We start from the raw sequence: 22,493 nt of genomic DNA, 5'->3' as shown, positions 1-22,493 counted from the left end.
TATGGTGGCACAGCGGCTGGGTGGTGTGAGAGGATGCGGGTTCGAGCCCCATTCAGTCTGTGTGGAGTTTGTATCTTCTCCTTGTGTCTGTTTAGGTTTCCTCCCAACAACATGCTGTTCAGGTTCCCCCATAGTTTGTGAGTGACAGAGAGTGTGTTCACTGATGTGTGGATGAGTGACCCAGTGTAAGTAGTGTATCTAGCAGTGTAAATCACCTTGGTGAATAAGGTGTGTGGGCTGATAACACTATATAAAGTTCATTGGAAGTTGCTTTGGAGAAAAGCAACTGCTAAATAAATAAATGTAATAGACATGATTGTGAGAAATTGGAATTTTATGTAATGTGCAGCCTGTTGATCAAAGTTAATGTTGGCAAATTAACTACTGCACACTGTCATGACATCCATCAATAGATCAAAACATTGCTGGTGCAGTGTCAATGATCATCTGTTTGATATTAATTCAGACCTGTCGGCTGACTGGCCACTAATTAGTTTCATGGCATAGTTCTGTCTACCATGTTTCAGCCAGAAACTGCTCCTGCAGCAGTCACTAATAACATAATGCTGACTACCTTTTGATCCAGAGCATATTCAGATATCTGTATTTCGGATTAAGTTTTTACACCACCCTGCGTGGGTTTTTGTCACATGTCCTAATTCCCTCCCACAGTCCAAAGACATGTGGTTCAGGTTAATTGATGAATCTAAATTGCCCATATCTTGTGACGGGATGTCTGAATCTGTGCACGAATGACTTTCATTCTGCAATGGTTTGTGCATCCTATGTTCTCCTCCTAGCCTAGCACACAGTCATTCCAGAATATGCTCTTGATTTGGCCATGCTCTTGATTTGGTCAAGCAGTTATGGAAATTCAGTGAGTGAGAATATATATAACGGGCAAGAATGGTTAATGTGCAAAAGGTCATTCAAGTCAATGCAAGTTATGTTTCCCATATCCAAATAACCTTTGAATTGATAGTTATGTTTGACAGGTACAGGACATGCAGTTAATGAAAGTGAATGAGTGAATAAATTTTCATCCATTTTCCATCCATTTTCCAAAGTACAAGTGTTGGTCAAGATTGTAGTAAAACAGGCTATGCAGTACAGGCCAGACCTTCCTTAATGTGGCAAATGCCCCCCCCCCCCCCCCCCCCGTTCCACCTTCTGGTAGTGTATGCAAGGTATACAGCAGGCATCCAGGGAACATCCTCATTAAAATGCTTGAACCACATCAACTGGATCCCCTCAATTTGGGGGAGGGGTACCAGTTCTCCAAAGGCTATAGGCCTCCCTTATTGCTCAGCCCCTCACCCTTTCAACATGAGTTAATTCACTCTACAAGTAAGCCTATTTTTCAATATTTCAATGTGTTAGGAATATAGCTTAACCAGTACTTTGAAAGTAACACTCAAGGATTCAGCTTCCACTTCACCACCTCATTTCAAAACACCACAGTTCAATACAGCAAGAAGCAGCCGGAGTTCTTGTCTGTTGATTAATGTCACAATACCTTTTGTTTTCACTTGTGGAAGACCCCACAGAAGCAGCCCAAGAGCAGGTGCACACACACACACACACACACACACACACACACTGTCTGAAGCCACTTGTCCCTGCAACCCCATGGCAAACTGGAGCCTAACCCGGCAACACAGAGCATAGGGCTAGAGGGGGAGGGGACACACCCTGGACAGGACACCAGTCCATCGAAGGCACCCCAAGCAGGGCTCGAACCCCAGACCCACCAGAGAGCAGGACCTGGCCAAGCCCGCTTCACCACCGTGTCCCCCTATGCAGCCCAAGCAGTAACAATAATTACAACCATAATTATAATAACTATATTGATAGGCTGGGTACCTCCTCAACTTCCTCTCTTGATGGGGGCACCCATTAGACCAGGCTCACCCTGGTAATCCGTTGCCTGTTTCTGGCTGGGGAAGGGTGTGGCACACAGCCAAACCTGACACCCTGACACACTGAAACTGACACAAAGCACCACGTGATGAATATGGCGAATCACCCCACTTGCACCTGGAAACCTGTCTTCGTTGCAGCTAACAGCTAACGAGCAACACTGACATGTCTCACCACCATTGACTATAATTGTTTAACAGTATGTTACTATGACTCCCCTATTTGAGCCCCTTCTGCATGCAGTGATTTGAGCTGTAGATGCGGCATTTGGAGTGAGTGGGACCAGAAGGACCAGGGAACCCAGTCTGAGAGTTCAGATCTCTGCCTGAAGCTCTGACTTCCTTCTCCTTGATACCTCGCCCAATCTGAAATAAAATTACAGTTAAATGAGGATCTTTGTGCCAACATCCTCTTCTCCCAATGAACTAGTTCAGTTGTTAGATACATGCAAACTGTTGTCCCTGGAAAAGTAATTTTGCATTTTGTTGACTACACACACCTAGAGTAATTTTAAAATAAAGGAACATAAACATTTTCAGTCATGTGAATTAAGGTCTTTTGTTTTTGTTGCAATTTGCCATGTTTTGAAGTTAAAGTTGACAATTTTTCTGGTCTAAATTTTAATTTCCCAATAGAATGAAAAAAAAAAATTAACAACATGAACATTCCAAGCCTCTTTTTTTCTTTCATACTTTGTCACTCTGTCTCAAATAACAACATTATTGTAGCATTTCATATTTACACAAAATGCTTCATAGAAATTTTTCAATATGCATTTTAATAAAAAAATACTTTAAGTTCAATTAAAGTAGATTACAGTTATATTTACAAATAAAAACATTTCTCATCAGCATCAGGAATTGTAAAATAATTGACATCTAAGAACAAAATACAGTATAAGTTGCATTTAAAGTAATGCTACTGCTGTTTTGCATCACATAAAATTTTTCTTGAGTTGATCTGCTATCATAAAAACATTAAAACAGACATCATGTTTTTTTAAAAAAGGGACATCATTTGACGTAAAGGCATGGTCTCTGTTGGCTCTGAAAATGACACATATGTACATATCTTGTCTATATATAAGCTTGTGGCACAGAGAAAGGCAGATCTGATTCCGAGCACTGTCAGTGAGGTAAGATGTCACCAAGTGACAAGTTTGTATGCTGCCTTGTTTTATTATATGTATGTCTATATACATTATTATTATTATTGTTGTTGTTGTTATTATTATGTCTGATTTTACTGTATGTATGTCTCTGTATACAGTTTACAACCAGTTTAAAAAGCAGTGTAGCTTTTCCCAATGTAATTCACTGCAAAATATTCATGGTCACACAGTATCATCTTCAAATAAAAGTAAGGCTATCAGAAAAAAGAAATACAGTTCATTACATTTTTTTCTTTTTTTTAATAACTGTAAGTACTTCTTTTGTAGCATGATGACCAAGAACAATTTATCACCCTGGGTGGCTTATGTCTATCCTGACCAAAGCACTGTGTAAAATTTTTCTGTTTTAGTTCAGACAGAGCTGTGGTTCCTGAGAGTTATGTTCATGATCATTTAAATTTTTTTATAAAAGAAGTGTAACATTTTAGGATTCAATCTGAGAAAGAAAAATGATGAATGAATTGATAAGCACAAGATTATCTCTTGATAGTCTTTTGCTCAAACGTTTTGTTGAATGTCTCTCAATCTGTTTTTCTTCAGCATGTCACAAGGAAATCAGACCTCCACCGTGACAGAATTCTTTATTGTGGGCTTTCCTGGGCTTCTGCCAAAATATTATGACCTACTTGGGACTGTATTTTTTTTAATCTACGTGGCAACTTTGACAGGAAATACTGTCTTCCTCACACTGTTTGTCATAGAGCAGAGCCTTCAGAAACCCATGTACCTCATCATGGTGAACCTTGCGCTGTGTGACATTGGCTTCTGTACTGTAGCCTTACCTAAGATTATATCTAGGTACTGGTTTAATGCAGGAGCAATATCTTTTCATCTGTGTTTCTTTCAAAGGCAATTAATCCATTATTTTGGAACTCTCAACTCTCTCATCATGCTGATCATGGCTCTGGACCGCTATGTGGCTATATGCTTCCCACTGAGATATCCAATGCTGATGACCAACAAGGTCATGGGGCTACTTACTGGGTTTGCCTGGTCAACAGCCATGATTTCCCCTGGCATTACCACCATAATGTCCTCCCAACTGCCATTCTGTGGTCCCAACTTGATCCTCAATTGCTATTGTGACACAATCTCAGTAAACCGCCTTGCATGTACTGACACCAGCCAGTATGAGAGACTGTCATTTTCACTAGCCATGTTTGTGTTGCTGCTGCCGTTTTTTCTCATCATAGTATCTTATATTAATGTCATCATTGCTGTGCTCCGCAGCCGCAGCACACAGGCACGCCTGAAGACCTTCTCTACTTGCGTCACCCAGATCTGCATCATCAGCATATATTACATCCCACGCTTTGTTGTGTACTTAACAACTTACATACCCAACATTAAGCTCAACATAGATTCTCGCATTGCACTGACAATGCTCTACAGCCTGATGCCCCCAGTGGTAAACCCAGTGATTTACTGCTTTAGAACTAAAGAAATTAGAAGGATTTTAAACAAATTGTTTCAACAAAATAATGCATTTATTCAGAAATGCAAAGTTGAAGCAATTTGTGGCTAAGCAAAACTCATGTGACTGAATAGTTTTTTTCCCCTTAAGTCTCAAATGAGAACAAAATCTGCTAAACACCATTCTGTTGCTTCCTTGTGAGGATGTGCACTAAATAATAAAATTTTGCTCCAAATGATCCACATACAATATTTCAGATGTCCTATGCAATAATATTTTCTACAATTTCTTAAGCATAGCTGCTCTATGTGTACATATGAAAATAAAGTAACTGATGAGAATTTTATTTGTAAAGGCAAAGTACACACACATTTTCAGAACCGCTTGTCCCATACGGGGTCACGGGGAACCGGAGCCTACCCGGCAACACAGGGCGTAAGGCCGGAGGGGGAGGGGACACACCCAGGACGGGACGCCAGTCCGCCGCAAGGCACCCCAAGCGGGATTCGAACCCTAGACCCACTGGAGAGCAGGACTGTGGTCCAACCCACTGCGCCACCGCACCCCCTAGGCAAAGTACAATTTTGGAAAATTTATTTTGTGAGAACTTATATACATGTTATATTACATTCTACAGATTATCTGTTCTGCAGGTTGGAGTTGAATGAAATTTCAAAAAACAGATTTCACTCAGACTACAGGATAATCAAAAAACTGCAGTTTTTAATATGGACAGCGCAGCAAATGTCTGTATTAGATGTATATTTAGAAGTATATTTTTGAATTTTTGGCTAATGGGGAAAACACAGTTTACATGAAAGAGGACAAAGTTTGTCAGGCATTAATGTATCACGAACAGAAAATTTAAACTTTAGAAAATTACGAAAAGCTACAGACTGCGTTATGCTCCACAGAAACATTCCCTTTAATAAAATTTTCCCTTGTGCTTGGAAAACAAACACACCAAAAATGAACTTCAGCTGTTCACTTGGTTATATCTGTAGTAGCTGTGACTTACTCCTGGTTCTCTCTCCTTCAGTCTTCAATCATTAAGCAAGTGTACAGCAGCTACTGGTACTCGCACACATGGGATCTGTTTTTATATTGTACACCCTGGAGAGGACACCACTACCCACTCACATGTTCACACACATTTACATTTACATTTATTCGCTTAGCAAACGCTTTTCTCCAAAGCGACTTAGAATGGATACTATGTAGTGTTATCAGCCCACACACCTTATTCACCAAGGTGATTTACACTGCTAGACACACTACTTACAATGGGTCATTCATCCATACATCACACTACAAGCAATTTTCTTTAAAGCCAGCAGTTCACTTGAAATGCCTGTCTTTGGACTGCAGGAGAAAACTTATAAACAGCTCCAGTGCTATGAGGCAGCAATGCTACCTGCTGCACCACCATGCTGCCCAGCTTTTTACACACACACTTTCTGAACCGCTTGTCCCATACAGGGTCGCAGGGAGCTGGAGCCTAACCCAGCAACACAGGGCATAAGGCTGGAGGGGACACACCCAGGACAGGACAGGACACCAATCTGTTGCAAGGCACCCCAAGCAGGACTCGAACCCCAGACCCACCAGAGAGAAAGACCTGGTCCAACCCACTGCACCACCACGCCCCCAGCTTTTTCTATAGCAAAGTAAAATAAATGATAATGCAACTATCATGATAAGTATGATTTTAAACATTCTGTGATCTCAGGTGAGATTATTACCGTTCCAATGTAGAAGGTAGTGCAGTAGTTACAGTTGCTCCTTTTCCATTCAAAAAACCATCTTAGAATCCTACCTCACGCTGAGCAAGATACTTACCATAAACAGTAAAGAAATACCCAGCCATGTAAATGGGTAAATAATTGTGAGTAGATTAACATTGTAAATTGCCGTTTGCAAAAAATGTCAGCTAAATGAATAGAAGTAAATGTTAACAGACTAGCAGTTGACTCACTCACTCATTGTTACCTACTTACCCAGGTTAGGTTTGTAGCAGTATGTAGCCTATCCCAGAATCACTGGGCACAAGGCTAGGAGGGGTTCACTAGCCCATTGCAGGGTAGCCACACATGCACATACTGGTCTTTTTCATTTGTTTGTAATTTGGACAGACAGGGGTGCGGTGGTGCAGCAGGTTTGGCCGGGTCCTGCTCTCTGGTGGGACTACGGTTCAAGTCCTGCTTGGGGTGCCTTGCAATGGACTGGCATCCTGTCCTTGGTGTGCCCTCTCCCCTTTTAGCCTCATGCCACGTGTTGCTGGGTTAGGCTCCGGTTAGCTGTGACCCTACTTGGGACAAGCAGTTTCAGCCCGTGTGTGTAATTTGGACAGTGTTTCTTTCTGTCTGGGTGTTCTTATCATTGGTCAGTCAGTAGTGTAACAGTTAGGGATAATGTTTAACAACCTAAAGGCTATCTGTTCAAATAACAATTGTCTCACTGCTGTATTGCTTTGGAAAGAGGCATTTATCCTGAACTTCTCTAGTATCACCTTGTAAAAGAGATGAGTTTGAATTCTTGTTTCTGCTGTACACGGAATCGAGGTAATTACCCTGAATTGTTTAATTAAATTTACCCTGTTTTATTAATGGGTGAATCATTGTACAACCCATATTCCAAAAAAGCTGGGACAGTATGGTTAATAAAATTACAACTGGGGCAAACGTCTCTCACACACACACACACACACACACACACACACACACACACACCATCTGAACCGCTTGTCCCATACGGGGTCGCAAATGTCAATAAAGACAAAAAGGAGTGATTTGTAAATTTACTTTGACTTGTGTTCAAACAAAGACAGTATAAACACAAGGTATTTCATGTTTTGCCTAATCCACTAGGGGGGATGTGGTGGCATGGCATAGCATGGTGGGTTTGGCCAGTGCCTGCTGTGTGGAGGGTCTGGGGTTTGAGCCCTGCTTGGGGTGCCTTGCAAGGGACTGGTATCCTGTCCAGAGTGTGTCCCTTCTCTCTTTGGCCTTGCGTCCTGTGTTGCAGCGTAGGCTCTGGCTCACCGTGACCCTGCTCGGGACAAGCGGTTGTTGATGGTGGATGGATCTCATCAACTGCATTTATTTTTGAAGATATACATTTATACTGAAATTGATGCCTGCAACATGTTGGACAAGCCACTTTGGACAAAAAGGTCAGCTAAATTATAGTTAATAATAATGCTTTGCACATTACGGACTAATAAAATTAAAAAACTTTTGTAACGTGAGTAGTTTCTTTCCTTGGTACTTTTTCAATTTCACTCACATTTTTGGATAAGTTCTTTTTCTCAAGTAATTATTTTTTGGAAGTGACTGTACATTTACTTGAGTAAAGGTATGCCCCATTATAGGGACAATTCATTTCTAAATTGGGAGGTCCTTTCCCCGGACTTTACAGACATGCCCAAATATTTCCACAAATACAGTCCAAATATTTAAAAACTGTCTCAGGAAATCAAAACATTAGGGTGATGACATTAAATATAATCAAAAAGGAAATTAACAAAGACTAAATTAGAGCAGAAATTTAATTTTTTTACTAAACTGCTATGCAATAAGTACACGTAAATATAAGAAAGACACATACAGTACATCTATATATGTTGGTTTAGCAGATATTTTTTCTCCAAAGCAATGTACATCTCAGAGAACATTACAAAATGTGCATTAAAATCTAGACAGAGAGATTTGGATGCAGAGGCATGATTCCTGAGTATAGTCAATTTGTTGCATTCCACTATATGAACCAGTACAAATTTACATGAGTAGCTGTATATAGGCTTTTCCATTATTAAACAAATTGTTAAAAAATATGAAACATAACAAACATGTACACATTTAATGAGCACTTAGGAGATCAGCTGAGACATGAGTCAGAAAGATACGAGTCTTGAGACTGCTTTTAAATGTAGAGAGGTACGTGAAAAAAAAGACAAAAAAAAGGAAATCACACACACACACACACACACACACACACACACACACACACACACACACACACACACACACACACACATTGTCAGAACTGCTTGTCCCATACGGGGTCGCGGGGAACCGGAGCCAACCCGGTAACACAGGGCGTAAGGCCGGAGGGGGAGGGGACACACCCAGGACAGGACGCCAGTCCGTTGCAAGGCACCCCAAGCAGGACTCGAACCCTAGACCCACCAGAGAGCAGGACTGTGGTCCAACCCACTGCGCCACCGCACCCCCTACCAATAAAGGAAATCATTTCTCAAAATTGTAATAAAACAACTTGTAATAATAAAATAACGTAGAATTAAGAAGAGGTTATTGTACATTTTGGAAAGTCTGTGCCCGAATGCCTCATAACTTCATCATGGAGAAAAGTCTGCTTCAAATACCATGAAGAAAGTATCTAATACCAGGAGCAGTCAGTCCATATACCAAACATGGGAAGAACTCTTCTAGGGCCATTTTACTGTAGATCTTTGAATCAGGAGTCCATAAACCAGGATATACCTTTACTATGTTTGACTGCTTTACAAAATAGGTTCTAGACTACAGTGATCCTGAATTGGACAAGTGGTTAGCAACAGGGAGTCTTTAGTATCAGTTTGTGCAATTTCAATGTCGTGAAGTTTTTGGAAAACAAAGGCAAAAAGAAGCAGCATTCTGTGTGAAAAAACAAAATTGACATTGATGCAGAATTGTGCATACATTCCTTAAAATTATTAAATATTTTTTTATTTGAAACACATACAGAGAGAGAACAAATCCATAACATCAGATTTATTATTTTCAATATATATAAAAACATGCCACAAAGATCGATAAAAATAAAATCTATATGGTTTGTGAACTAGTGGGCTATTCAGCCCAGGGCAGGAGGTAGGAGCTAGAAGATAAACAACTCCCAAGGAACTCCTGTCCTAAGTGAATGATGAAGGCCAGCTGCACACACTTAAGGGTCATATGGAAGGCCTATAACAACAACTAGCCTGAAAACTTCAGAGGTAGTGTTGGTGAAGAACTGGTTGGGAGGGTGGCGTGGAGAAGGAGATGTTTGAGTTCTGCTTGATTTTTGTTATTGAATTTGCTTGGAAGGGCTGGTTTACAATAAATTTATTTTCAAAGGCAGGATTCAGTTGTTCCTATGGCATGTGCTTGTTGGACCTGCAAATGGAATGCCCTCAGGGCTTGAGTAAATCCAATCCAAAACAAAAAAAAAAAAAAAAAAACCTGTTGTTACGTGCCTTGGCCCTACCCATATGGCTGCCTCTGCATCGGCCACAGTTCTACATATAGGAAGGAATATACATTAAACCAATGCAACTGAACCTGCACAAAGGCTTTTACCCAGCTGTGTATTTAGTGGAAGAGCTGTTAAGATTTACTCAAGGAGAACATTTGATAATGAGATCACATTCTTTACTAATAAAAATTTTCTGCTCTAAGTTCTTGACTTTATTGGTAATTTTGTCTCAGTGAGATAATATAAATCAAACGTAAGACATGAACTAATTCTGAAAAGCTGTTCACAGGACCAAGGTTATAGGTGAATTAACAACGAGGTGTATGAAATCCAAATTTGCTCTTCGCAGATATAAAGAAATGCCTCATAAGACAAAACAGGGATATTACATGAAAATTCGTTCAAAATCAGTTTCTCATAACTGGAATGAGCATATCTTAAGGTGTGACTGAATTCATTTGTTGCTTAGCTGACGCTATAATCAAAAACAATATATTTATACGTCCTGATGTGTACTGGAGGAGTTAAAGGTAAGTATTTAGGTTAAAAACACTATAGAAGCAGTGGGCTTGAACTAAACTTTCCCGGTTATAAGCCAATGTCCTTAACAGTATGATATCCACTGCTTGAAATGGTAGATGGAAATGATTTATGCCATGGAACAAAGAACAGTGATTTTTTTCCATTTTCATCAGCTGCTTATGTTGGGCAGATTGGAGTTGTCATAAAATGATTATTTTTGAAGGATTATCAGCAAATGTACATAAGTGTATTTAAATATAATTTGTAGTAATAATCACATTCTTAAAAGATGTTCAGTTTTATCCGATTTCAAAATTTAATTTAGGAATTTCTATTGTCTAATTAAAATGCATGGACATGCACCATCCTTAGGGCTAAATAGGTCATATTCAGAAAATGCTACAAATATGAATAAAATTAAAGCTATGTCCTCCTACAAATGTGTCAATATATGTTTATCATCTAAATAGATAGAATATGAATAAATTAGTTATATTTGACATTACAAACATTAATTTTTAATTTATTACTTAGAGCAGAATACAGAGCTGAAAATTATTTTACAGTTGGATTTGTACTGATGCAACCATAATTCGAGATAATTCAAAGGTAATATTTCATAAGTCTACAAAATCTACTGCTAAGCTCTAAATTGCTGGTAATTATATTTATGTAGCTATATTATTTATAGCAGTTTTTAAGTTAATAAGAGATGTACGTTGCTTTGAAGAAGAGCATCTGCTAAATGAATAAATGTAAATGTAATGTAATAATTTCACTTACGCAATCTTTTTTTCATGAAGTCTCATTTGTATAAGTAATAAAAAAACTATTTATAGTAGTGATCTTTGTTCAATTGTGAAACAGTACCTCTTTGCCTAATCAAAATACAAAAGCTCAGTAAAATTGCTGATCACAGGATTTCATTCTTTGGTAAAATTTAACCAATATTTCCTAGAACCTGTCTTACATCTCTTTTTTATCATTAGGACAATTCTGGTTGAGCATCAAGTCCTATAAGATTTTATAAAATATCCCTGTCTATGTTTCACCACAGAAGTTTTAACATAGAAGTTTTAAGTTCTTCTGAGATGCTGCTGACATATATGTATTCAGGATTTGGGTATTAACATCGATTGTGATATAATTCCATAACATGATGTATATCCCCAGAATTAACATGAAAGTTATAGCCACCAAAATAAGGTGTACACAACAGGCTTATTTCAATGTCCTACACAATTTTAGCTTTTTATAAATAATACAGATCCATTAATATAGGAAATATTTTCCAAAACAATTTAGGAAATTGTATACACACACACACACACACACTTTCTGAACCGCTTGTCCCATACGGGGTCGCAGGGAACCGGAGCCTACCCGGCAACACAGGGCGTAAGGCCGGAGGGGGGGAAATTGTATAAAGAGAAACAATTATAAAACACCAGGTTAACAAATGGAAGAAGTATTTTATCTGATATGTTATAATCCTATGCTCTCTCTTTTTGTAAACTTTTTTGTTATTACTGTTATTACTCATATTTCTCATTCAATTTAATTCCATGTTCAGGGTAATATTACAGCCAAAGAGGTTTTACAGAATAATTATTGTACAAGTTTCAACCTAGTGGCTTGACCGAAAATCGTCTTAGAAATCTTCTGATTTGCTCCAATACCTCCTCTGTCTTCAGTGTGTAAATGATGGGGTTGAGAAGAGGTGGTAACACTGCTGACAAAGATGTGTTCAGGATTCGTGTATTAATATCAATCTTGACATATATCCATGCAATGGTGTATATCACCAGAAAAGGTATAAAAAATATTGCCACCAAAATCAGGTGTGCAGAGCAGGTTTTAAATGTTTTCCACCGACCCTCTGCCGACGTGATTCGGGAGACTGCAACAATGATGCAAACATATGACATCAAGATGAAGGCTAACGGCACAAAAATGACAGCAATCATGAATACAGTGGCTAATTCCCAGTTTGGAGTGTAGTCACTGCAAGCCATCTTGAACACTGGGCCATGATCACAAAAGTAGCTCATTACACTAGGAACTGGCTTGCAGAATGACAAGCGATTGATCAGAACTAAGGAGGCCACTTGAATTGCAAGGGTCAAAGCCCAGAAAAAAGCAATGATGCCAAACATGCGTATGTTGGTGATGATTGCGTCACTTCGTAAGGGGAAGCAAATGGAGACCAGCCTCTCAAAAGCCATGATCACCAGTGAAAAAGATTCAATGGCATAAAAATAGTGAACAAAGAACATCTGAGTCAGGCACAAGTCATATCTCACAAACCTTGAATCAAAAAGAAACTGGTTGATGCATTTTGGAATGAGGGCAGTACTGTGGCTCACATCCACGACAGACAAGCTGAATACCACCAGGTATTTAGGTGTGTGAAGAGCCTCAGACTGCCATATGACCATCATGAGGAAGAAGTTCCCCAGAAGTGTTCCAATGTAAACAAAAGCCAGGAAAACAAAATAATAGTTTGTGTCCAGTAAAGACTGAAAACCCATGATCCAAAAGCCAACTGGGTGACTGAATGATATGTTTGATTCCATCCAGGTTAATTTACAAATTTCTTGATTTTTTTTCTTCTTTGAATCAGCTTTATACTAAGGAAATCTGAAAATAATAAATGAAAGACGTAATGTGTGCCTTTTAATTTTTTTTCAGTTCGAATCGTTACCCTTATTGGTGGCCATAGAAGAGTAAACTGAAATGAAGAGAGGCACAATAACATATACCTGTACCTGAAGTGAAAGTACTGAAATTTCATGCCCAAGCTTTGCCTTTATATGCATCTGCCTGCAAAAGAAATGAACTAACCCTCTGTCTGTTTCCTCCACCAATGGATGTTTAGAAAGATAAGAGCTCCCCTGATAATCACTCTCTTCATAGTTTTACTGCATCATTGCATCATATAACACACATCAGTCTTCTTTATCTTTATGTTGTTGGAAGTGAAAGGGTACAAGTCCATCTGCAACATCCATTCTCCTGCAATGCTGAAAATAGGCCTTGCCACAAAAGTAGCTTTTAATCATGATCAGTTTGATGAAGCTGAAGTCTTTGGGTAAAAGAAAATAGTGCTGGGGTTTGAATCTTTTGCCAGCTCATCACCTCTTTACAATTGGGTATATGTAATTTTTTAGCAGCCGTGAGAAGATCTGTGTTGTATAATAATCGCTTGTATTACACTGTACTGGGTTTCCTTATAAGGATTTCAAAGCAATTTCAGTTCTATAAATGTCCAGTTCCTACCGGATATTTATTGACTTTTCCTATTGACAGGTCCAGTCAATAACTGTTTGCCTTAATGCAGAGTCATGGTGGCTCAGATCCTATCACAGAAACATGGAACGCTAGGTTGGGTACACCTACACACAGTCATTCAGACATTCACACACACAGACATTCACAGAAAAATTTAAAATCACTAGTCCCCCTGAAGTGCATGCCTTTGGACTGTGGGAAGAATTCAGAGTACATGGAGGAAACCCACATGAACACGGGAAGAACATACAATCTCTGGACAGACTTAAACTCAAATTGTATCACCATGCTACCCACAATTTAAAACCACAACATGCAAAACAGTCAGTAACGTAACTTATTTTGATTTTGAGTGATATTAAAAGTCATATTTAAAAATTAACTGAATATATCACTGTAACTCGTATCATTTCTTTTACTTAACACATGAAATAATTTGGTGGTACAGATACTTGAAATTTTGGGTCTGGGCCCGTGAACTATAACATGCCACTGATAAAATTCTACTTATGAAGGTGAAAACGGGACATATTAGAGAAACTGGCAAATTAAAAGTGACATCCATAAAGTCAATGTTCATATGTCTGGAAACCTGGAACCATCACACTTTTATTTGAAGTCTGTAGAGAGAGTTTGCATTTGTGTCACAAGAAAGCACCTATACCAGGATAACCAGTTTTTGTTTCTGGCCATTTCTATGGCCAGTAAAACCACAGAAATGGCAAAAATTTTTATTTATAAAACTGCTAATAAATGTATTTCAGAATTTCAATGACACTGAAAGCCAAATGTATAAACAATGCCAGTCTGAGTGACAATAAGTTGTTCTGTAAGTTGAGGACCCAGTGTACCTTTTTTTAATACAACAGACTTATTATTCAGTACAACAGCATATTTCAACATGTGGTCATTTTAATTCCTAAAGTGAGATTTTTTGATAGGTCCATTCTCTTCTACTTCTTTTTCCACCTTTTGCATTTACCCCTATATTTCTTGTGCTCACTCATGAATAGTCCAGCAAAGGGAGGCTCATCACAAACCTCTGTGACACCAGCAATAAATCTGTCCCCACAATTAATAACCTAATTCAAAATTCTGAATTTTCAGTAACTCACTCCACAGGATGACCACACCACTTCCCTCATTGAATTCACAGCAGCTGGCTAGTCAAGGTGAACTGTCGAGGAATTCTATTAACACCATTCAGTAACTAAAAGCAATAAAGTTTATTCAGCAGATCATTGAACAACAGTTCAGCACTCAAACCAGCACTGATGAAGCAGGGCTCCATGAAGAAAAACAATATAGTCCTTAAATACAGTTACAATGGGTGCCAGCTACTAAAAATTTCTCATTGGTCAAGTCAGATGTGTACATAACATGAACTTAGTAACTGAAACAAAGCTAACAATTTGCAAAACATGATGCTTAGGATGAGACATAGTGTGTTTCAGTGGATAGAAGAAAGACAAACATCAAAACCTGAATATCTTGTACCTGACAGGGGAATAAGGTAGAAGACAAGATGGAACCAGGATGTCTGGCAGTAGGGAGGACATAGCGGCCCTGTGTACATGACCTCCATAGTCCACAACAGGCAGCATAAATTATTCTCTCACAGAACATAAGGACTGTATTGAAATGTCTTTATCGCAGTCCAAATGTCTGGCACATCTTCAGATTCTTGTTCAAGGACAAATTTTATTTCTCAGATTGGCTGCTGCCTTTTCTCTTGTCTTACAGTAAATATTCTGCTGTCTATACAAGACCCTGTGCTGGATCCTTCCTGCTCAATGAGTACAAAGCCCCTTTCTAGCCCACATACCTGATGACTTCTTCATAGTCACATCATCTACCAAACCATCCATTACAGACATTTCTGCACAGCTCAGAGCTGTTTCATGTCTTGGCATACCTATTTCAGTTGAGAAACACATCTCAAGCCTATCAATCTGCCTTGCATACTTAGGCAGCATCTTTGACCCTGTTGCATTCCAGACCTGAGAAAAACTGCATTAACTCTGCATTATCAACTGCATCATATCTGTCATCCAGTCTTGCCAGCTGATCCTAAGCCTAACATAGAATTCAGAGGACATGTCAGATCCGGCCCCGTATATGAGAGGCGCAGGAGACACTGCTCTTGGTTTGCCTATTTCTTGAGGGTTGATCATCAGCAGAACAAGCTTCTGTCCATTCCCTTTCTTTGTCTCCCTTGTGTTACCCCTTTCCAATCACCAGGGGTCAGCCCTAAAGGTGGGCACAGTCTCAAAATAACAGGGGTTATCAATTATCTGGATAGAAGGGGAGTTGCCTTAATCAGTTTTGACACTTGCGACTGCACCCTTTTGCCCTGTTCTGAGGTGGTGCAGTTTCCTCTGCTGTCCAAAGAGGGTCTTGTCTTTGGCCATCCTAAATCAGGCTGTTCTTGCCTTGATCAGATGGGGTGACATGACAACGATCCCTTAACCTTGACTGTCTGGCACTTCTCCTGTCTACACAACATTACTACATTGCCCAAAATATTACAGAAAGAATCTAGAGAGAGCTGTCTGTCAGCCAGGAGGGCCACAGCATGAGCAGGAGAAGAAATTACTTCTTTCATACCCTTTCTTGTTACATTGTCACTTCTATCAAAACTGAACAGACATTACAGAAAGGGTCAAGAGAGTTATTAGAAGTGAATTCATTCCATTCTGAATGGTGTTACCATAAAGAAGGTAACACTGAGTTAACAACTAGTACATTTTTAATGACCCCATTAAACAATAGAATGACACCTGCAATTCTCTTGGTTACTGCAAAATTCCCATCTCACTAGGTACAGTCCCAGTGAGAAAGTAACCTACAGAAACTTGAAAAAGTTACTCATATTTTCAAGCTATTACAAGGCTGTTAAAAAGTCTCAGACGCCTTCTGTGTCACACCGTAAGTTCTATCTTTGTACTGTTCAAAGTGCACATTAGTGGTTTTTGAAGGAGAAACCCCTTTCTTGCAACCAGTTATATAAAGAAAATAAAATGACAAGATAACTTTTGTTAAAGGTTTTCTTTATGAAAAACTTTTAAAATAACGCTTTTATTGGTTATAGTTTTCATTTTATTTAGGTATGCTCTGAAATGACAGGGAAAAATTTTACCATACTAACACTTAGAGTTTATACTCTGTAGCTCTCAAACCAAAAGGTTTTGGGACTCTTAATCTCTCACACACATTTTCAGAACCGCTTGTCCCATACGGGGTCGCGGGGAATCGGAGCCTACCCTGCAGCACAGGGCGTAAGGCCGGAGGGGAGGGGACACACCCAGGACGGGACGCCAGTCCGTCGCAAGGCACCCCAAGCGGGACTCAAACCCCAGACCCACTGGAGAGCAGGACCCGGTCCAACCCACTGCGCCCCCTCTCTTAATCACATATTCCCTTATATTGCTGGGCTGCAGTATCAACATAGGTATCATTGCATCAGATAGACACCTGTACAGGCCAATGTATATATTTACATTTATTTATTGTCATCAAAATGACTTCCAATAAACACTATACAGTAATACCAGCTCACACCTTATTTACCCAAGGTGACTTACAATCCTAGATACACTACTTACAATAAGTCACTTATCCATAGATCAGTTAAACTTTTTCTCTGCCACTAACACACACTATTGGTGACTTTTGGAGTCACCACACACACACACACACACACACACACACACACACACACACACACACACACACACACACACACACATATTTTCGGAACCGCTTGTCCCATACGGGGTCACGGGGAACCGGAGCCTACCCGGCAACACAGGGCATAAAGCCGGAGGGGGAGGGGACATATTTGGAGTCACCAGCCAATCTGAATATCATGTCTTTGGACTGCGGGAGGAAACTCATCTAGATGTGGGGAGAACATGCTGACCCCACATAGACTCAGCGGGGTTCAAACCCCCATTCTCTTGCATTGTGAGACTGCAGTGCTACTTGGCTTGCCATCCATATTCATTTACATCCTGGCTGATATGATCTCCCTTTGCATTGTTCTAAAACTGATGGCATTTGACCACAGCATCCTCACCAACTCACAGATGTTTGCACTACTTGCCCTGTCCTGGCTGGTGGCCCTTACAGCTGCAGGTGTACTGGCAGGAATCACTGACAGGCCTCCCAACTGCCAGCCCATCATCAAATACAGCTTCTGTGATTATGCTGTTTTGGTGAGAGCTGCCTGTGTTGATCCAGAACCATATTTTATGTTTACCACCATTCTGGCCATATGGCTGCTGGGTGGACACTTCCCACTCATCCTGGCAACATATGTGAACATTATTTATCTTAGCCGTGGAATAACTGGCTAACACTGAAGGCCAGAAGCAGATGATGAAGGTATGTCTGAGCCATGCCATTGTTGTATTCTGCTTGTATTTCCCCAAACTAATTTTGGTGTTGTTGACAAGCGTGAGTGTCACTCTGAATCTGACAGAAAGACACACATTACTAGCAATGTCACTGATACCATCACTTATGAATCCAGTTGTTTAGTTTTTTCAAGAAAAATTAAATCAGAGGAAGGTTTAATTCAAATACTGTGAAGAAATTATGTGAAAGCAATTAAGTATTAAAATATACTCAATTACTTAACATACATATTGTTTATATTTTTTGTTACATATTGTTAACTCGGAGTAAAATAGAAATCTCCTATGTGTATAACCTTGTTGGGGACATATTTGTCATTAAACTAATCATTCAGTATTTTCCAAAGAAAAATATTTTTCCAAAAGAAAGTAAAGCTATACTTTCTGCAACACCCAGACTGCAGAAATTACAGTACAGTTTAAAGACTTTTGTGATGTTTGCCTATAGATTTGATTAGTAAATTAAATAAAGTCTCTCCCCAAAAGTTGCTTTACACTGCCTTCTGTTCAAATTTCTGTACAATTTTGTGCACCAAGTAATCCGGTGCTTAAACAGCTGTAGTTCAGCAACATGGACTGTAATGGAAAAGTGGAGTGAGTTGTGAACAAAAGGGCCCTCAAGCAACTTGTTTTCTTAACATATTTATCTGTGGAAAAATGAAATGATCAACTGTGCATATGGAATGTATACAAATATATGTTAAGCATATCATAAAAAAATAAATTCTGAAGTTTCTTTTCAGTGCTAAAACTTGTAATCATTATCTACTTATTTTTATAATCTGTTAATATGAAATACAGATGTTCTAGTCATGGGGATTTTATTTATTTCAAAAATTGATAGCAAGTGATACTCTATGTCTTGCCATTTTCTATTTACATGGCCAAAGGTAAGCAGCATTTATTGATGTTAGAGAGAAGTTGCATCATTTCCAGGGATGACCTGGCAACTCTTGACTAAGCTTGCTAGATGTTTGTTTTCTAAGTTACAGTCCCTAAGCTCAAGTACTGTAGTTTTAATTGAGCTGATAATAATGAGGTTTTGTCTTTGTTAAAAGGCTCTAAGGGATTTTATAGGGTGCCGGAGGTGCACTATGGGGAAAGGCAGATGAACATATTACCACCCTTCAGCTTGTTATTGTAAAAAATCAGTGATGTCATTGGAGAAAACAGTCTCAGATGCTGTCATTCCATGGGCTTTATTAATTACAACTTACTGTAATATTCCATTTCCAATAATAGTGAAGGTCAAACAGGGCCTGATATACTAGACACAAACTGGAATTTTGTTTACACTGCTTTGTTACTTTTTATATTATTTAGCTGTCATTTTCTCCAAAATAATTTTTTGCAAAGCTTATTTTTTCAAATTTCTCCCTAAATTATCCTTTAAAATGTTGATTCCAAGGCAAAAAGTAGTGTATTGGTCTAGGCGGTGGTCTTGTAATCTATTCAAATTCTTGTTCCTGCTGTAGTGTAGCTCTTCAGTAACATGCTCTAGTAAAAAATCGTGCTATATAAACTGATAATTGACAAGTTATTTGTCATATGAATGAATTTTTCAAAAAATATAGAGACCAATCGAATAATCTTTCAGTAGTTCACATTACAAGCTCCTGTGAACAGTCATGCAAATCTGGTGTACAAAGAACCAAAGGACTTAATTAACCTTTATATTAACCTTGAGGTATGAAAGTCAATGTCTTCACTCTTATTGAATCGCTCAGGAAGAACTGACATTAAAGATTAAAAAATTCATTCAGGGTTTTGTTTTTCATGTTTTAGCAAAATTGCTTTGTAACAGAGACATGTTGTGCATTGATGTGGATTACTGTGTATTGTTTGTCTCATTATTGTACTACGGACATTACTGGTATATGCTACCGAATCGACAGAAAAGAAGTCCATTAAATACCCGTGGTGTCTCTCGGGGGTAGAAATGAACGCTGTCCTAATATCCATGGGTCCAAAGGTCTAATCATTGCTCTGCATTGTCATCTAATTAATAATTGAGGACATTTTCTCTGTATAGATAACAAACTCTGGGGAACAGGACTGTATTAGTAGGTGTTTTATTAAATTAAAAGTCCCTGTGCTAGTGAGGCACATATTGCAATGAGGGTCAACTTAACTGATGTTAACCTGGGGTATTTAAACACTGAAATAAACCTGAGTCAAGTCTCTTACTCCCTCTGTGATACAATCATGTCAATGCATTTTTTATACTCTGGTATGCTGGAAAATGTGGAAAATATATTAGATAAATTTTATACACACACACACACATTTTCAGAACCGCTTGTCCCATACGGGGTCGCGGGGAACCGGAGCCTACCCGGCAACACAGGGCGTAAGGCCGGAGGGGGAAGGGGACACACCCAGGACGGGACGCCAGTCCATCGCAAGGCACCCCAAGCAGGACTCGAACCCCAGACCCACCGGAAAGCAGGACTGTGGTCCAACCCACTGCTCCACCGCACCCCTGGTGATAAATTTTATAGGTAAATATTTTGTTTTGACACACAAAATGTAGGCTGAATGAAGGCCTGTTTCACTAGATGTCCTGTTTGGTTCACTGGATGGATGATATCAAAGATATTAAAATTACAGAGAAGCACATGTGGTCACAACAACAGTGACTACATGTAAACACATAATTTAAACTGTTTTTGTGTTTTTCACAGTTGCTACAGTGCCATGGCTGAGGTGCAGCATCAGCCAAACTGTTCCGTGTTGTCTCTTGGCCATGGTTTTCAAGGCTTGTGGTCAATGGCAGTACCAAACATTTTGACAATCACGAACAAATAATAAGTACTACTCTGCAGTATTGATATCATAAATTCAAAATAACATAATGACACAGTCCTAAGTATAGGGGTTAGTTAATAAAACAAACGTGATTAGCTCATCTGAGCCCAGGACAGCAATGCCATCAGCCATCTGCAAATGGGTGCCTGCTTTGCGTGTCAATTAACAGAGAGCTGGATTACTGGTCATCACCTATGGGCTCACTAAGAAGCTGAGTGTTGTCAGTTTTGTTCTCGATGTTCTCAAGGGTTGTCTAGCTGTAACAGCCGAGAACAGCAACAACACTAATTACCGGGTCAATTAACACTGTGACACCTGAGCTCAAAGGCAATGGGGCCCAAGGCACCAAACACTGCCACTGAGAGAGGAATGCAAATACTATAGTGCAATACTATAGTGCTGTACCTGTGGTACAGCATCAGAAAAAAATATTCTGTGCTGTCTCTTGGCCAGGGTTTTCAGGGCTTGGGGCCAATGATTATTAAATTTTTACAGGCTTTTCCATTTAAACCGGACTGTTATTTCTGTATGAATGGGGCATGAACATGTGTTAAAATGCTCTTCTGTCAGGATAAGTAGATAATCGTAAATAGCTTAGTGTAGCATATCTAGCATTGTTAAGTGGCCTTGGATAATAGTGTAATCTAAATAATAAGAGCAATACTGGATGTTGGGTTTTTGATTAAATAACTGAACTAGGGATTGTGAAAGTACAAAAGAAAAGTTGCCGTTGTTTTATTATACAGAAAGGTACTTAAATGAATTGTTAAAATGTTAAAATCAATAAGCCACTTTCAATATGCATGAATGTTAAAATTGTGAGAAATGGGAAATCACTGTCAAGAGAGTTTGTAAGGGCAATGAAGACACGGACTTGTAGCAGCAGTATTCCAAGAAAATAAAATGTAATTGAGTTCCTTATAATCGAACACTTTCTACACATGGTGTGTAGCCCTGCTGTTCATAGCTATTTTAATGCTGGCAAAATATCTACCAGCTGCTGTTTAACTACCCACCAAAATTTTATTTTATGCCAAGCAGAAAGTAACACACAGGATACAGGCAGAACTTGCCAACATGTATAATCTGCAAATGTGTTTTCCCCAGCGGGACTTGCCTCAAGAAACACCATTAAACCTGGGGCTGTTCTATGTAGCCAACCATGTCACCTTTCTGTGCATAAGGAACACATGCCTGGTAGAGGACCAAAATGGACCAGATGTTAGAGATGGTCACAAATGGTGATGGTTTTCTTCATTTCTGTGTTGATTACAGGAACATTAATGCAGCCACGAGATTTGATACATACCAAATGCCCCAGGAGGATGAGCTGCTGGACTGGCTGGGCAATTTTCATTTTTATTGAGCACTTGACTTGATCAAAGGTTAATGGTAAATTCCATTGACTCTAGAGTCCAAGCAGATCCTGGCTCTCTCGGGTACTTTTGGCTTACACCAATTTGTCACCCTTCCATTTGATCTACATTTCAGAGCCTGATGAACAAAGTCCTGCAGCTCCATGCTGCCATCTATCCGGACAACGTTATCATTTACAGCAATGATTGGCACCAACACCTAAACCACCCATGGCCTGTCCCAAAGTCCCTGAAATGGGAGGGGCTCACAGTGAACCAAGCAAAAGTGCGACTGCAATGAGCAAGGTATATGGGGTTTCTTTTGGGTTAGGGCCAGGTACACAAAATAAAACACAAAA

General features: G+C 39.3%; 1 protein-coding gene and 1 pseudogene across 1 annotated transcript; both read left to right on the top strand.

Moving 5' to 3' along the window:
* Window positions 1-3,632: 3,632 nt before the first annotated feature.
* On the top strand, window positions 3,633-12,081 carry LOC108936049 (olfactory receptor 52E8-like). The gene is made up of 2 exons (XM_018755105.2): window positions 3,633-4,549; window positions 12,048-12,081. Exons 1-2 carry the CDS (start codon window positions 3,633-3,635, stop codon window positions 12,079-12,081), a joined length of 951 nt encoding a protein of 316 aa, XP_018610621.2.
* A 5,386-nt stretch (window positions 12,082-17,467) lies between these two features.
* On the top strand, window positions 17,468-18,095 carry LOC114910382 (olfactory receptor 10J4-like; annotated as a pseudogene).
* Window positions 18,096-22,493: the final 4,398 nt, after the last annotated feature.

This window comes from Scleropages formosus, chromosome 4, assembly GCF_900964775.1.
Source record: "Scleropages formosus chromosome 4, fSclFor1.1, whole genome shotgun sequence".
Taxonomy (NCBI): Eukaryota; Metazoa; Chordata; class Actinopteri; order Osteoglossiformes; family Osteoglossidae; genus Scleropages; species Scleropages formosus.
Note: the sequence above shows the minus strand (reverse complement) of the source record. Positions and strands in the feature narration are given on the sequence as shown.